General features: G+C 40.1%; 1 protein-coding gene across 2 annotated transcripts in view; it reads right to left on the reverse strand.

The window, feature by feature from the left end:
* Positions 1 to 6399: 6399 nt before the first annotated feature.
* LOC148502856 (cytochrome P450 2C18-like) overlaps positions 6400 to 18499 on the reverse strand; it is a 29204-nt gene continuing 17104 nt past the window's right edge. For both annotated transcript variants that reach the window (XM_088449326.1, XM_088449327.1), the window contains exons 5-9: positions 12308 to 12484; positions 10288 to 10429; positions 8907 to 9094; positions 6740 to 6881; positions 6400 to 6581 (exon numbers count right to left, since the gene is read on the reverse strand). In XM_088449326.1, coding sequence (XP_088305452.1) covers positions 6400 to 6581; positions 6740 to 6881; positions 8907 to 9094; positions 10288 to 10429; positions 12308 to 12484 — 831 coding nt within the window. The remainder of the gene's footprint in view (positions 6582 to 6739; positions 6882 to 8906; positions 9095 to 10287; positions 10430 to 12307; positions 12485 to 18499) is intronic.

The raw sequence follows: 18499 nt of genomic DNA on the forward strand, positions 1-18499 counted from the left end.
TCAGACCACATTCCAGTCAAGTCCTCAAGTCCTCAAAGCTCATTTATCATTTGACTCCTTATCAATTGTCTCCTCAAAGCTTCTTTATCAATTGACTCCTCAAAGCTTCTTTATTAATTGATTCACAATTCCTATTATGAGCTTTTTAATCCTCATAAACTGTTCTACTGCGAATCTTCCCAGAGATTCATAACATTATCAAATATAGCTGGCAGTCTTCTGCTGCTGCCATGTGCAATACCTGTGCAGTATTTATACAAGTGCACTACTTTAGGTGACTTCTTCGGGTCTGTGCTAATCAGACATGACCTTCCCTAAGGCAGTTTTTATCTGATTGACTGAACTAGTTGGAAGAGACCACCCACCACAGAGTCAGGCACCATAAATTCAGGAAAGACTCAGAGAGGTCGCCTCAAGCTGTTGCACATTGCGCGGTCCCCCATCTAGACTTGGGACATCCAATTCTGAATAGTTGCCCTACCTTTCCAGCATAACATCATCTCCAGATTCAGGGCTTGATTCAGTTTGGATCACAAAATTGCTATCGCAAGCTCCCAGGGGCAGCAATTATATGCAAAATGCCACCACAATGCTGCCACTCAGAGAACATAAGACCGCCCAAACTAGCTGGAACATTGGAAACATCGAAGGACTTCTTACCCTCATGCTCCATTGCGACTGGTCAGTGCTTACTCATAAATTGCTCAATTTTCTGGTCACGTGGAAGACTGAGGCTAATTTATGCATGCCCATGCAACGCTGTTTAAATGCACCGGCATGCCTGCGTTCGCACGACCACCCCCTGTCACCAGCCACAAATGGCATTTCCTGTCAATCACTTTATAATGAACTTGCGTGGGCTTTGCAATGACTTTCCCATACGCAATGAGCCGCACACGCACTGCAATGCATACGCATGAGCAGAAAGCAAACATCAGATGATTGCATGCATCTTTGCAACTGTGATCCAAGCTGAATCAGGCCATCAGACCAGAAAGGTAGGGGGTGTACGCATCAGCCACAACTAAATTTTGCCACAATGCTACGACTCGCACCATCCACAAATGGAATATAATAGGTACTGTAGTACATAGTACTAACAGTATGCTATTTATAATGTAAATTTTACCATTGATACAAAGTGGTTTAATGGTTGCCTTCTCACCACAGTTTAAATTGGACTTTTTTATTGTGAGTTTGTATTGTGTAATACCTATTGTCTTACAATTCCCACTGGGTTTAGTTGGGTCACTGAAAGTATATATTATTGTTCAATTTAATATTACTTGACTTGCTAAAATGACGTTTCCATATGATTTAAGCAAATGCAGTTTCATACTCTACATAGGATCCTAAAGGGTCTATGTACTAAGCAGTGATAAGAGACAGAGTGAAAAGTAATAAGTAAAGCTGCATACACACACAACGATTTTGTTACAAACGATTTTGTGAACGATTTTATGAACGATTTTCTGTCAGATTATCTGTCAGATTATCTGTCAGATTTTTTAAAGTGTAATAAACGATTTTTTTGAACTACAAACGATTTCTGCATATTCCCTTAATGAAAATCGTTCAGTTGACAAGTCTGACTGAACTACAAACTACAAACTACAAACTACAAACATGAACGCGCATGAACAATAATCGTTCATCGTTTGACTCAGAAAGTGAATGATTTTTTCAAACGATTATCGTTAAACGATATAGTTTAACTATAATCGTTCAAAAAATCGTTGTGTGAGTATGCACCTTAAGTGATAAGGTGCCAGCCAATCAGCTCCCAGCTTTCATCTTAGAGGCTGTGTTTGAAAAATGACAGTTGGGAGCTGACTGGCTGGCACCTTATCACAGACTTATCACTTTTCACTCTGTCTCTTATCACTGCTTAGTACATAGACCCCTAAGTCTCTTAATTAATATCTCTTTTTCTTATACATATTCCTTAAATAATTTTTTTTAATTTCATTTTTCCCCATACATACTGTAGTTGATATTTTTAAGAAAGACGCTTCACTGTTAAAGTTTTTTGTTGCACATTACTGTAACTTCTAATAATTTTTTTTTTAAATCAGACAATTTTTTCAAACTGTAGATTTAACTTTAAATACAGCAAAAGTTTTTAATAATTTGGTTGATATGATGAAACTCTTCCAGGCACATAGGACCTGATTCAGAGTTGTACTCTGTGCCAATGTTTTCACAGCCTTGCTGCACATGAGTCAAAGTCACTCGAGGTTACTATTTATTTGCAGTGTGATTGACAGGGATGCATTTTAGGGATGTAACGGGATGTGACAGTAAAGCACTCGTGCATGTAACAACCATTTCGATGGCTTGTCACACCCTGCAACTGCGATCCCATGTGCAAAGGATATAGCTCCTCCGTTTCAGTTCCCACTGCCATTCTGCGGGACCATAGGCTTACTCAGGGACTGCAACAATTGAATGATCTGCGGCCGATGCTGGGTCTTTGTATGCAGATGCTGCTACATTTTACGCAGATGCTTGGATTTGCAAAGCTGCGAGTGGGTATCTCAATACATCTCCAGGCGACTGCGACATCTGCATATTTGCAATACAGTAAGATTTAGCATTACTTATGTGCACTGACTGTACTGCCCCGCACTAAGAGGGGTATTCAATATGAAACGTTAACTACACTGTCGAAGTTAACGTTTCATATCGGAGTTTTTACCTGCGTTAAAGTATCGTGCGCGCGCCCGCTTATCCCCGTATTCAATATAAAATTAAAGAAAACGGGAACCTCCGAAGTTGGATTTGCGTAAAGTTACTAATTTTTCCTTAAAAAAATTGTAAGACCCCCCTAAAGTTGTAAAAACATGGGGGATCACCATGGCTACCCCCGTTTTAGCCTTTAAATGAAAGTCGGGGATTTAAATAGCCGCAGAAGGTGTTTTTTCTCGACATTGAAGAAGTGTTGCAGAAGAGCACTTAGGTTATTTTTTTCGTTTTTTTAAGTAGTCCCATCAAATTTGGGGTACATGAAAATGGGTACTAGCATATTTTTAAGTCCCTAAAGTAAGTGTTTAAGAATTCTGCATTTGTGCACCTGCCGCTATAAATCTATTCTAGAAAACACCTGCCGCATACTTGCAGAATAGCCCTGAACCTATTTCCCTATTGTTAATCATTTTTTTCCCTTTTTTTTTTTTCACCCCAATTTTTAAATTCATTTTTTGGGGCATCCCTATTTTTTTTTTAAACTTTTTTTGACAGAGTTCTTTTTTACATGTCGTTCCCAGGGGTGCATGCTATTTTTTTTAAGCCTGCACCCCTAAACCCCAATTCTGCACTTTTTTTCGACACCTATTCAATGGTGAAAAGTTATCACCGTTTTTTATCAAAGACTTTTCAAAACTGCGATAAGTCTTTGAAATTGAATATGGTGTAAAACTAAAACCTGCGATAATGACGTCATAAGTGCGATATTAACGCAACAACGATGTTATCGCTCCCATATTGAATACCCCTATAAGTGTCTGACAAATTTGGAGCAGCCAGCATAACCAATACTCTATCTTCCAATAATCCAGTCAGATGTGATCTGAAGAACTGAATTTATTATTTGATAGAGGAACTTGCGTGGATGTACACAGATCAATGCGTATAAACAAGTGTGCACGTGTGTGCGCATGTGATGTGATGATAAGTAATAGTAAAACTGTAAACAAACAATAAAAAGCGATTACTATATGTACATGGGAATGCAAGGCAAACATATACATAACATGGGATATGCAAACAACATGAAACATACAGTATGCAAAGTATAGACTGTAGTGTCACATAGTACAGCTAATATGCATACCATAACTGGCTAAACAGATCTACAATATGATGGCAAGGTTGAAGCTTAGAACTCACCATCGGATGCTGTACCAGGTTGAGCATATGTAATGATGACTGTCTGGGACCATGTGAAAAGGAAAATGGCTGCTTACAGCTCCTTTAGCCCAGAATGCATTGCTAGACTGCTATGGAATGTTAAGAAGCACAAAATAGATCAGATTTAAAGTGCTGCTGTCCTGACCACTAGGTGGGGCTGCTAATGTGAATTAGTGCAACATAACAAACCTTATGCTGAAGGCATGACACTGACAATAAATATTTCAGAGATTTATTTACTTCGTACTTTGAAAGTCTTCATTATGGAAACCTAGACAGTTGTTATGGGTACCAATAGTTTGATGTACCTTACATGTTCAACTGTCATTACAGTGCTGCAAGTCTAGAGCTTGACTATGATGTTACAACCCAGTGCTACAACTCCAGACACAGTATCTGCCTGCTATCTTCTGTCTGAATAGGTAACAGAGAGCTGGGGTGGGGTGCCACTTCTGCCGAGGGGACTATGGGAAGCTCCACGGAGAAGAATAGGGGTTCCCCCTCTGAAGGTGTGCTTTCACCATCCCTACCTACGGAAAAGCTCCGTGTACTTTTATGCAGTTTTACAGAGACAATAATAAGGAGTGAAAAACAAGGGATAAAACTACCTGCACATGGCATTGAATGTAGGGGTTTACTGCTCTCTGTATAGTAGGTGTTGGCCAGATCAGTGGCTGCATAATATAATAAGAGGGATCCTCCTCTATCAAAGCTTCAATATATTTGAATGCAATGAGGCATACCTGTGAAAGAAAAGACTGAGGCATAATCACCACCGTCCATGACACTCTATGGAAATCAGATATATAATGTTGTAAAATGACATTTGATAAGAATGATACATATTAAAAAAAACAATCTTAACTATCTTAAAGGTAGTGTTAGTAAAACTAATTCACAGTATTCATGTTATAATTGTTATTTTGTGTGTTCAGAGTTGTTACAAGGTTTGCAACTCATATACAGTATATGGAAATATACAGTAAACTCACTAATGGTTGATATTATCGTGGCTATACCCTTTAAAAATATACAACATATTTATCTAATAAAGGAAAACACATGACAACAGGTGTTGGCTTATAAATTGGTAAAAATGTATTTGACATAATTATTAAATTTCCTTATAAGTAATTAGAGTTAGTATGGTGGCAGACAACAAGAAAGGACAACATAAAATGAGACGGTCATACATTCCAAACTCAAATATCATTTTTTTTTCATTTCCAATGTTACACACACCTGCATGGTCTGTGTCAAATGCCCATATGGGACTATAGTCCTTTATCTTTGACTGAGGAGAGTGCTCCCAACTGTGGAATAACGACAACTCAACTAACCAGTCATTTTTACCGTAAAATGCAATTCACCTAAAGGAGCATCACTTCCATTATACGTATAACTACTACACCAACTCCAAAATACCTCTAGAAAAATGTCCTCAGCACTAAGATGCCCACCATCTGGCCTATATACATGTCAATCTTTATATCTGATTAACTTGTGATCCATGGGTGCACTTTGATGTGACATCCTTCAATTTGTTAAACCTTTGATCCATAATATCACCTTGATGTGACTTCTTTAAATCTGATTAACCTTTACTCCACAAGCATATCATGATGTGACACCTTCAACCTTGTCAACCTGTGCTCCAGTAACACGCTCTGATCTAACACTATGCAACAAGAAATCACGGAAATGACTTTCTACCTAGCCTTCCATCGACTGTTTGGGGCATATCACTTGCTGGTGCTTGATCCAAGGTGGAAGTTACGAAGGGGGAGATGCACTAAGCCTTGGAGAGTGATAAAGTGGAGAGTGATAAAGTACCAACCAATCACCTCCTAACTGTCATATTACAGGCTGTGTTTGAAAAATGACAGTTACCAACTAATCAGTTAGGAGCTGATTGGTTGGTACTTTATCACTCTCCACTTTATTACTCTTAAAGACTTAGTACATCTACTCCTCTCAATCATGCAAATCATTTTGTAATGTAATTACTGCAATGTATATTCTTACAGTGAGATTGGGTATTATCTCACAACAATAGAGCATATTTTCAGTTTATTTTTTAAATAGTAAGGCAAGGTGTGTTTTATGTGTATTGAACTTAATAAAAACTATCTTTGTATTAACATCTTGGACTACATTCTTTTCACATGGCAAGTGTGACTTATTACAGTAGGTACAGTATTCATTATACTGTGTAGTTATGTGCTATATTGTGCATGAATTGTGTACAGTATTCTTGGAACTTACTACTACCAATAAGTTTTATCATAATTTGTCTTAGCTACAGTAAGTCATTATTCTGCTATTCACTCATCTTCCTACTTATCAAGCTAAAAACAAGTATTTTTTAATAAACTGGGCATAATTATTTCATATACTAAATTATGAGATATCTCTTGAAGGATTTGCATAAGTAAAATAATTGTCTTGTGTTAACAAAAATCTGTATATGTTTCATGTTAGGTTAATGAATCAGCGTTGGGTCACATAAAGCATATATGGTCGAGGAACATTGGTGCCACTGTTGGGTATAGGAGAGATGTCAATATTTTCAGGTTCCATGTTGCATTTCAGGTCAAACATCTGCAAAATGGATGTGAGGAACAGAAAAATCTCCATGCGTGCAAGACCCTCTCCTATGCAGACTCGCTTACCTGTGAGGAGCAATAAAATAACAAATGGGAATATGAGGCAAAATAAAAATAAAAAATAATAATTGAGGGCATTTGTATAAAAACTAGGAAAATAGTAAAAAGTAAGTATTGTCCTATATATCAATTATATATTAAATAAACATTGAATACTGTATTACCTATAGAGAAGGGTATGAAGGCTTCACTTTTTTTCAGGTTGCCCTGATCATCTAAGAAATGTCCTGGATCAAATGTCTGTGGATCCTTAAAATATTTTTCATCCTTCAGGATGGAGGTGAACATAGGGAGTATGGTTGTACCCTAAAAAGCAATTTAAAAAAATCTTATCTTTTATATGAAGAACTACTGTAACATTCCCTATAAAATAAAGTATTAAAGTAATTGAATCACCTTATGCAGGTAAGGTGAGAACTTTACTGTATATGGGAATTGTATGCTAGAGTGGAAGAGTTCCAGTACTGCATTCCATAAAGATGGGAGACTATAATAGGGGAACAGAGACCTTCAGAGTAATGCTATAGGACATAAGGGGGTATGTAGTCATTATGTTAACATTTAAATGTCAATATTCAGAAATACAACATCATATTGTCGACATGGTCTGAATGTCAACATTCAGAATGTTGACATGTTTAGAAGGGATGTAGTCAGCATCCCGGCGTGTGGGATGCCGATGGTCTGAATAGCAGCACCGAATCCTGACAGGTTGGGATCCCGGCACCAGTATCCCGACCGCCAGCATTCCGAAGGTAAGTATCAGGGTGTTAGGGAGAGGTTAGGGTTATGTAGCAGGGATAGGGTTACGCATTAAGGGGAGGGTTAGGGTTAGGCACCAGGTAGGGAGTGTTAGAAATAGGGTGCGGGGAGGGGGAGGTTAGGTTTAGGCACTAGGGGGGAAGTTAGGATTAGGCACTGGATAGGGAGGGTTAGGGTAGGGGTTAGAAAAATACTTACCTAGCTTCCCTATGGGTGTCTGGATTCTGGATGTAGGGATGCCACTGTCGGTATTCTAACCAGCGCCATCCAGACAGCTGGGATTTCATACCCAACCCATTCAGAATATTGTCATTTACAAAGTTGACACTGACATGATGTTGACAGCCAGAATGTCAAAATATGATTTTATGGTTAGGGTTAGACTTCAATTAGAGATAGGGTTAGCTGCTATTAGAGTTAGTGTGAGGTTTAACTGAAAATACCATTGTCGAAATTTTGACTGTCGACTTTTACAATGTCAACATTCTGGCAATGTCGATATTATATTAGTGTTGACATTGTGAATGTCAACATGTCAAATGTCAACATACTCAAAGCGACATTCTCAATGTCAACATACTGTAATAAATCACACCCTATAAGGGAATATTAGGGTGTAGTCACTATCCTGGCTGTTGGGATGCTGGTGCCCAGAATGCTGGTGCAACATTCCCAACACCAGTCAAAATCCCAGCACTGGCATCCTGACGGTAAGTAGTGGGGTTATGGGGAGGGTTAGGGTTAGGCACTAGGGGGAGGGATAGGGGTAGGCACTAGGGGGAGGTTAGGTTTAGGCTGCAGGAGGAGAGGTTAGGTTTAGGCACTAGGGGGGAGGGTTAGGTTTAGACAGTGGGCAGGGAGGGCTAGGGTTAGGATTATTACCAACAGGTGTTGGTATCCTAACTCAGTAGGGATGCTGACATCAGGATTCTGACCTCTGGGATCTTGAGCATTCAGAATGGGAGCTCAGATACACAATGCAGAAAAAAAAACATGTACAGATTTGTAAAGCTATGTGGCAATGGGCCTGATTCAGAAAGAGACGTGGTTTCCACTTGTTCACAAATGGCCAATGTTTTGTCTACTGTGCATGCATTTGAGCCTCACTGTGCATGTGCCATGATGGTCTTGCAATGGTGGTCGTAGTGTGGATTTAGATAAAGAGTGATATACAGTAACAATATGCGGGAGGTATTGGTTAATAGCAACTAAAATGCAGGCGTGATGTGGCCATTTGCGATGCAACCCACAAGGTGCGACTGTGTCGTCATTCACCATGGTAAAGATTTGGGCATCTTAAATCCAACCATAAGATTGCTGTGAAGGTCAATGTTTGTTATATGTGCATCTGATGTGTAAGCCATACTTCATATATGTAGGCAAGTGGCAGATCTGAGATGCTGCCAGTGAGTACCTTAATACAAATCCCGGCAGTGGTGACATATTCATATTTTCACACAACCACTTCAAACAAACATGCAGCAGTAGCAATTGTGGGCACCTCTGAATCAGGTCGAATGTGTGCTAAAAGTCATTCTTTGACAGATGACTTGTCTTTAGGTTCCTGACCTTTGGGATGTGATATCCTCTTAGGCTTATATCCTGGTTGGTTGAGTGTGGGAGCCCTATTGGTGCAATATCTATAAATCGCTGGATTTCATGAATGACTGCATCTGTGTACGGCATTTTAAGCCTATCCTCCAGTGTTGGACAGCGACTCTGGCCAATCACATTGTCAATTTCATCTTGGATTTTTTCTGTTGGAAGTTAAAAAATAATTGTGTATTGACAATGGTTCTGCAATAAATTACATTTGCACATTAAAGGGGGCAAATTTTATTTACATGTTAAGATGTTTGTCAATATTTTATTTATTAATATATCTTCATATGTGTTTCAATCTGGATGTAAAACAAGTTTGTTGATGTGATTTAAATGTTTTTGAACTCTTCTGTGATATTATGGCCTATGATCATTTGTGGTAAGTATAATATGGTGTTAAGTTTATTAGTAGCGAGTTGCTTCCACTCATCTTGAAGTTGGGGAAAGGAGGAAGCTATTAATGGGGAGACAGATGAAAACCATGGACATTCCCCACTCCTGTGCTTGACTGTTTGGATCCATGTAACATGGATTTGAGCCAGACAGGATTCTGGGAGCTTGTCTGCATTGAGCAGAATAAAATAGAATATGGTGGCTGCTCTTGAACACCCACTAAAACCAAATAAACCATTGTTGGGCTTACCACCAGCACCTATCTATAGCACACAAAAAAAGCCAGTAACCCCATTTGGCAATCTCCCAGTGATTTTTAATGTCAACAATTAAATTCTTAAGGTGCTGTATCATAACACTTCTACCCCTGGTTCTAATTGAGATAACTGTGTAGGTGTGCGATCAAGGACTGGATGTAGAGTTTGAGAGCACTTTGCAGCAGAGGGATTTATTTTATTTATTTTCTTTACTTTTCTTACCTACTGTATAAAGGCCTTGTGACTTTAAGCAAAACCCCATTTACAAATCTTAATTTCAGGGACATGCCTAATCTATGGAGATCCCCCCAACCCTAAATGCCATGACATCACATCTCTCTGCTTTGCACACTAGGTGGGGACACACACTGTATGGTAACTCTTTGGTTACCACTCTGCTCATAAACATTTATAAAGTGTAACACAACATGGACAATAGTGTTAGAGTAATTTTTTAAAATGAAAATAATTGGTGCCCTTAAACCAGCCCAAAGTAAAATCAAGATCACCACAGACTTGTAATGTAATGAACAATTCAAATTATTTCTCTAAAAAGTCTCCACAAATAAGCAACAAAGAGAATTTAAGCATGACAAAGCCAAAATCAGTAATTTTTGGTTATATTTGCTTTTTCTCCGACTCAGCTAGTTGGGGAATACCAATGTCTAAACACTCATAAATGAAGTGGTAATACTTACTTCTAATGTCAGAATATTTTAGCAGGATGAGTAATGCATATCTCAGTGTGGTGCTGGTGGTCTCTGTCCCAGCAAAATATAAGTTAATTACAGAATTAAACAGATTCTCATTATTAAATTCTGTAGTAGTGTTGTCTTTCTCCTGGGGATGGGGAAGAAAATATCACATTAATTGTATTACAACTGGTTAATAATTTCAGCTGTCTAATAAAATAATGTCACACTTTTCTAAAAGGTAGATTTTAGGCTAACATGATTAGCTATTCTTTCATGATTTGTTTCCATAATTTAACCACTAAAGCAGAGGTTCCCAAAGTCCGCCATTACAGTCCACGTTTTAGGGATATCCATGCTTGAGCACAGGTGACTTAATCCTTTTCATTTAACCATCTGTACTCAAGCTTGGATATCCCTAAAACGTGGACTGTAATGGCGGACTTTGGGAACCTCTGCACTAAGGCACTCTTTCAATTAATGTCTATGATGGATGTCAGTCTACATTTGCTAACAAGCCAAAGACATACAGTTTACTTTTTAAAATATTATGAATAATTACATATTGTATCGAGAAAAAAAAGATGGTGGATCATGCACTTTAAAACACATAGAGCTATATTTAATAAGTGATGGATATTTTGATGCATTGAATGCATCTGAATTTCCCATGGAATCTGCCATGGATGAATTGCAGTTTACCTTTTAAAAGTAGTGAATTTATTAAAAATCGGTTTGAGTTTCTAAACTACAGTAGACTGCCGTCTGTGTCCAATGGTTTAAGAAATATGACCAAAACTACTATTAAGTAATGTTTTATTATTATTTAAGAAAGAAAAAAGTGGTATGGGGTAAAAAACTGTTGAGCCCCCTACATAGGGGCATATTCAATTTCAGGTTTTGCCACAGCCGTAACATTTTCCTGTTCCATTGTCTGCGAGAAATGAAGTGCAGCATTTACTCGCAGCTTAAGAACAAATCCAATTTTTCCTAAAATCATTATTGTAAAGAAAAATTGTCAGGACTTGCTTCAGAACCTTTAAGACAACCCCCTAATGACTAATTAAGCAATTGGAAGTTTCCAATTAGCATAATTATTCAAATAAGTAAATCAATATTGGTTGTTAAAGTCAAATATTTGGTTAATTAAAGTATTTATTGAAATTAAAAATAGTTGCTTTATTATCATTCATTTGTAAAAGTTTGCTTTTTTAGCATGTATTTATTACTTTACAAAAAATTGCACAAATAGCCATACAATGCATTCTAACAAACAATATATTTTTTGGGTGGAAGTAATAATTATTATTACTCTTACCTAATGTTTTTAAAAAAGATTCTGCAGGGTTTTGCCTGAAAATATTGCAAAAAATTTTTATTTTGCATACCACGGGTACCAGAAGTGCACAACCTCTTAGTAATATTTGAAGAGTCTGCCCAACACGGATAAACCAGCCCTGTGCTTGTAGCACTAAGGCCCATCTCACACCCAGACAGTGGTGGGTGTGGAGTAATAAATTGATTAATTATACAGTATATATGTTTTTTTTTTGCTGAAAAACAGATTTTTGATAAATCTGGTGGTTTGCATGCTTTTCATGTAAAAAATAAGAATTTCCAGTCTAAACCAGTAAGGGCCAGTTCAATTAATCTTCATATAGTTGCATATTCTTGCTTTTATTTGACCTACTGTACAGTACAGTAAGCTTAAAAAATCAAGCTTTTCCTAGACCTAGACCAGAGATTCCCAAACACGGTCCTCAAGGCTGCCCAAAAGTTCACGTTTTAGAGATATCCATGGTTGAGCACAGGTGGTTAATCAAATTGACTGAGGTACTAATTAAGTCACCTATGGTCAACCATTGATATCTCTAAAAACTGAACTTTTGGAGAGCCTTGAGGACTATTTGGGAACCTCTGTCCTAGACCAAAATAAATGTACTTTTATTTATTTTTTTACATCACTTATACTGTAAATGAGGTTGCAAGCAAAATATTCATATCTCATAAACTTTCCCCAATGTACCTGCTCCATCTTTATGAGAAAGCAATCAATGAAATCTCTTGGACAGTTTGTATCTAAGGTCCTTTCATGTAATTTCACTTTTCCTATCACATACTCTCTCAGCTTGTCAAAAATCTTGAGCACCTTGTGGTGGGAACCCGGGAAATACATTAGGAGTTTGGGCGCCAATTCAAAGATCTAAAAATAGAAAGATCAGAAATAAAATGCTTTACAAGTACTGTACAATAATAACATGAGCTTCAGTATAAAATAACAAAACTGCAAGCATGCATAGCTTGTGTTACAGACAAAAAAAAACATTTATTTTTATTTCACAGAGAATTGGGCATCATAACAAAATCAAACTGTAATATAAATGCATAAATATCTAATAAAGGCAAGTTCTATATATCCACTTACTCAATTACTCATTATTAATTTAAACAGTAAGAAGATGATGTTAACGCATTTGCATAGCAAACCTCTTCAATATAACCACAACTACCACATCAAGGCATTTCTGGCTTGTAGTGATGTCTACCAATAGCAGTGCCCATTAATATGTATAAGATGGGTAATCTAGTCAGTTTGGTGCACAGCCAAGGCACATGCAAATTTGTAAATGAGGCTTTGTTACTTGAATAGCTCAAACTTAAAGTATGTCTTATATTATAAATAGGGGTCACCTGTTCAAGCATCCATTGTACAGTACAGTGGTAGCCAACCCTGGTCCTCAAGAGCAACCCACGGTGCATCTTTTGCAGGTCTCCTCACAGAATAACAAGTGATTAATTAGCTCCACCTGTGGATCTTTTCAAATGTTACTTAGTAATGACTACACCTGTGCACCTGCTAGGTGGTCTGGAAATCGTGAACTGTTGGTAGCTTATGAGGACCGAGGTTGGCTACCCCTGGTCCAGTATATCCATAAAGATTCATGGCAATCCTAGTTATCTTCTGAGATAATTGAGACAGGCCAGGGACTTATTCCAGTTACTATACTATATAGATTTGGTTTATATGCTTTACAGAATCATAATATATATACACACATATACTTTATAATGTAATAGATTTCTTAATATAAATATACAAAAGTAATTTTAAATTAACTACTGAATAAAAGAAAAAGATGCTTAACCAGGGCACAGTGGTAAGTGCTGCTTCACAATGCTGGGCCTTATACTAACCACAGCTCTAACTATGTATAGTTCATACAGTTCTCCTATTGGGAGAGATGTACTAAGCTCTAGAAAATGATAAAAAGTGATAAACTACCAGCCACTCAGCTGCTAACTGTCATGTTACAGGCTGTGTTTGAAAAATGACAGTTAGGATCTGATTGGTTGGTAGTTTATCACTTTACAGAGCTTAGTACATCTGCCCCATTGTCTGCTTGTTGTCTTCCATAAGAGGGGACGCATAGTATTAGTGTTAGCATATGAGTTTTTGTGTGGTTGTAGGGAAGTCAGATTCTGAATAGAGACTTGGGTAAATGATTAAAAGTGATCTCTAAAGTGCTATGTAATATGTTTGTTCTTTAGAGATAAATGTTAATAAAATCAATAATCACTTGATGTGCTCAGTTTTTATGCAGGTCAAGTGAGTGTATATTTACGTAACCATGATGTGCAAACTACACAACCAAGATAAATATTTCATTGGGCAATATTAGAGTTGACATATTTGTAAAACCTATTGTATACTATATCATTAGGACAGGGGCAGAACTATGGGAGACAATGGAGGCACCGGCCGCCGGGCTCCAGCTCTGAAGGGGGCACCTCCTCCATTGTCCACAGCATATTCACCCCACTTAGGGTTGTAACTATGTACACGGAGTGTACCGTCATGGCGGCCCAATACATGGCACCCCTTCCCGGCACCTGAGACACCACCATACACTAGTAGAGAGCTCCATGTCAGACCGTCAGCTGCTGCCTTCAACTATCTATAGCCCATCTGCATGCAAATTGTTACATTACAGTGTCAGCGACTGTGACGGGGGGAGGCACCAAATTATAACTTGTCTCCGGGCGTCTGGAATGAACTTACACCACTGCATTTGGATGATATCAAACTGAGGGCCTGATTCAGACCCGCTTGCAAGCGCATAGCGCTCGCAAACGGGTCGATGGTGGGGTACTGAACACACGTGGCGAACGCATGTGCAAGCCCCGGAGTGAGAGAGAAAATCTCTCGCTCCGGGACTCACTACAAAAGGGGCGACTGTCGATGTTGATCGACAGCTCGCTCCATTTTGTAGATGGGGAAGGGGGTGACTACACAAACAAAGGCTTTCCCGAAGGAACACCTGCCGTTTGTGGGAGGCACCACTGACATCACCAGTGATGTCAGTGGAGAGCTTACTGCTCTGTTAGAGCAGGAAGCTCTCTGGGGCTTGTGACAGACGAGACCCTACCACAAGGGTCTCATCGCAAGCCCCGATGGTCGCAACCATCGCGACCATCACCTTCCCGCTCGTAAAAGCTATGGGTGGTCACCCACAGCTTAGCGAGCAGCCAGGAGGCCGCAACTAAAACAAAAGGAAAAAAACCCTTATTCAGAGCGAGCGCTCTTAAAGAGCGTCCGTCTCTGAATCAGGCCCTGATTTCGCAAAATCAAATCAAAAATTAAAGTGATGTTCAAACTGATTTAGCTCACATGAACAGAATATATAGTAAACAGCAAATTGTTCTTAAAAAAGAACTGTGTAGCTACATCCCATAGAAGAACCAGTAATCCCCTCATTTCTTCCTCCTCTACATGGTTTATTTGTGTTTCATGAATTAAAACAAAAGTGCAAAGGATGGATGATCATGGACAGGGTTCGGGCAGTGTTTACATTATTTAAATCTGGCAATGCTGGTCTCTGAAGTCTCTGATCATTTCAGAGGCCAGTGTTCCCAGTGATGTAGCACACGGGTGACATCATGACGTCACTCGTGTCTCCCGCGATGAGAGCAGCCAGCACCTGCCACTCTGGATCTAATTAGATCCAGTCAGCGGAGGCATCTACGCAGGACAGTGGGAGTGAAGATGGCGTGGACTGGAATGGTGCCCAGCGGCCATCGTGAAGAAAGGTAAGTACTGCACAGGTGAGTGAGGCCTGTTCTATACTTGGTGGGGGCAAAGGATAAGGGGCATTACTGGGGGCACAAGATAAGGGGATCTGCATAATGGGCATTACTGGGGGCTCTGCATAAGGGGCACTACTAAGGACATTACTGGGGACTCTGCATAAGGGGCACTACTAAGGACATTACTGGGGGCTCTGCATAAGGGGCACTACTAGGGGCATTACTGGGGGCACTGCATAAGGGGCACTCCTGGGGAAATTACTGTGGGCACAACATAAGGGACATTACTGGGGCACTGCATAAGGGTCATTTCATAATAGGGATGTGCAGGCTCGGATAGGTTTGAGTTTGCACGTTGAGTTCGGATTTTTCCCTCCAAAAAAATGGAACTCAGAAGAGGCAAAATGTCATCTTGCATTGACGAACATCATCATTCCTGGACTTTTGTCTAGGAATGATGATGTTCGTCCATGCAAGATGACGTTTTGCCTCTTTCTGAGTTCCGTTTTTTTGGAGGGAAAAATCCGAACTCAACGTGCAAACTCGAACCTATCCGAGCCTGCACATCCCTATTTCATAATGGGCTAAAATTAATGGGGCATTGCATAAGGGGATAAGGGGCACTACTACAGGGGCACTGCATTGGTTTTTATTAATAATAAACCTTTCAAAATTGCATATAAGACTTTTTTTTTGTTGCTCCCCACACACTCGTAAGACCTTGAATATTCGGCCCGGTTGGTATTTTGCGTTTGACATGCCTATACTAAGCAGTCAGAGCAGCTTTCTCACTTGTTGCAGACAATCATGCTGGCCTGTCAATTATGTCATGGTGCAGCAAGGTGCAGGTAAGTATTGCAATTGTGTTTTTCTTGTACCCTTCAAATTAAGTGCTGGAAGAATGATGACCACAGTAAAATTATGTGATTAATATCTTGGTGAACAAGACAATATGTAATTATTGAAAAAGATAATTTTTTCATGGTATCTGCATATTTTTATATGTCACCACAGGTCTCAGATGGCTCTTCAACAAGTGTCAACATTCTCTAGAAGCCATGGGAATGCTGGCATTTGTGGTTCTAAAACAAAAGGCAGCATACCCAAGCAATGCATAACTGGCAGTGCATTCTTAGCTCATCAGGGCTGTTTCCAACCTTTGGTTTTATAGCTGCTACGATAAGACTCCCTTATGGCAAGAGAATAACAATTGTTTGTGAAGCATTACAGTATATATGAAATACAGTAACACACTTTATCTACCTTAACATTCTTCTGTGACTGGTTCATATACTGTATATCCCATTGAAAACCTCTGCAATCTGGCTGGACCAATGTGTAATACAGTAAGTAACACTTATACTCACGTATCAAATTTGTATTTCCCTACAAATTGTAAGCTTGTGAGCAGGGATTTCCTACCTCTTTCTCTATATGTTGCCCAATCTCATTTTATTAACTACTTGCCTGGCATGGTCACATCAGATGTGACCACACCAAGCTGGGCTTTGCCTGACATATACGCAACTGATGCAACCAGTCAGAAATGCCCAGTGAGCAGCTGCGGGAAGTTAATCTTCCAGCAGCCGCCTATCCTACAGGGACCTCCCAGTCCCTCTAGTGTACACCTCTGGCTGGTGCTGATCACTGTGGATTGGCGGCCTGGTGGCACTCCTCACCCGGCGTCTGCAAAGAGAAGCAGCTGTCGGGGGAGACATTATGTAAGCGGTGCCTCCCCACTTACTGTAACTGGTGGCTGCAGGGAAATACAGCCACAGGGAAACAGCTGCCAGCGGCACCTCCCCCTTCGCTGTACCCAGCAGTTGCAGGGAGAAGCAGCAGGAGCAGCTGCTGGGGAAACAAGCTGCAAGTGCCCCCTCCCCTCTCACTGTACCCAGCAGCTGCAGAGAGAGCAGCCACTGTGGAAAGCCAGTCACCCAGCTAAAGGGGCGCAGTCATCGGTATAACCAGCCCCACAGTTTGTATACCCAGCAGCCACCAAGCAAAGCCAGCCTGCCTCCACTCACTGCCTAATAGTAGTCCCTAGGGATGGTCATCATCCATCGATGTTTTCAAAACATCAATGGTGGCTGGCTGATGATAAATAGTTTTCCCAATGATGGCACAGAACCAACATCGATGAATGAGTGGGGGCCGATGTTTTTCTTTCCTCAACAGAACAGAGAGCTTCATTCAGAGCCGCTCGTAAGCGGCCGCTCATTCGTTTCGAGCGATGTTCGCACATCTGCGCATGCGTACGGATTGTAATACGCATGCGCGAACCAGTCAGTGCGGCCGAAAATCGTGTGCTCGCTAAATATTGAATGCCTGATATTTTGAGTGACAGGATGAGGCGTTTGTGGGTGGTAACAGGGGAAGGTGCTTGAAAACGAGGAGTGGAGATCAGAACGCAGGCGTGCCTAAAGGTCAAAACGGGCGTTTTAAGGGTGTGCATAATTAATAAAGCAGCGTCATCGACCACGTCACTTGGATGTTTTATAGTCAGAACTGCTCGCATGATTGCGGTAGGAAAAACCAACCACAAGAATAGCGAGCAGTTCAGACGCCGTTCGATGTACTCGATTAATAAATAGCGGACATGACGTATGATGCGAGCGGCCAGGGGGCGTTTTTTTCCAAATAACGACCGCATGTTTTGTTCGCTCGTTCAGACATAGAGGCGTGAACAGACCGCAAAGAGCGAGCGGTTAATTTAAATAGCCACCCCCTTTTTCTGACCGAGCAAGCGCAAATAGCGTCCGGCTCTGAATCAGACCCAGAGCTTAGCCCCACCCCTGGTGCCTGCTAAGCCTCACCCCCAGTCACAGGGCCGTAGCTAGGGTAGTGCGGCTGGTGCCATCAAACAGGGCACCACAGGTCAGGGGGCGCAGTTTGGGCCTGTCAAATTTCTGTTTATTATCATTCTTGCTTGTAGCTTCCTCTTATTTCATCCCCAGCATCTCCTGGCTGCTTCTATCTCTTCCTGGCCCTTTCCCATGAATTCATGGTCCTTTTTTGGGTGCATTATGTCCCTTAGAAAAATGAGGGGGGCGCCAATGCTCTTTCTGGCACAGGGCACCAAAAAGTCTAGTTACAGCTCTGCCCAGTCAGTCCCGATCATTGTTACTATTGA

The sequence above is a fragment of the Taudactylus pleione genome, unplaced genomic scaffold (assembly GCF_031769625.1).
Source record: "Taudactylus pleione unplaced genomic scaffold, aTauple2 ptg000481l, whole genome shotgun sequence".
NCBI lineage: Eukaryota > Metazoa > Chordata > Amphibia > Anura > Myobatrachidae > Taudactylus > Taudactylus pleione.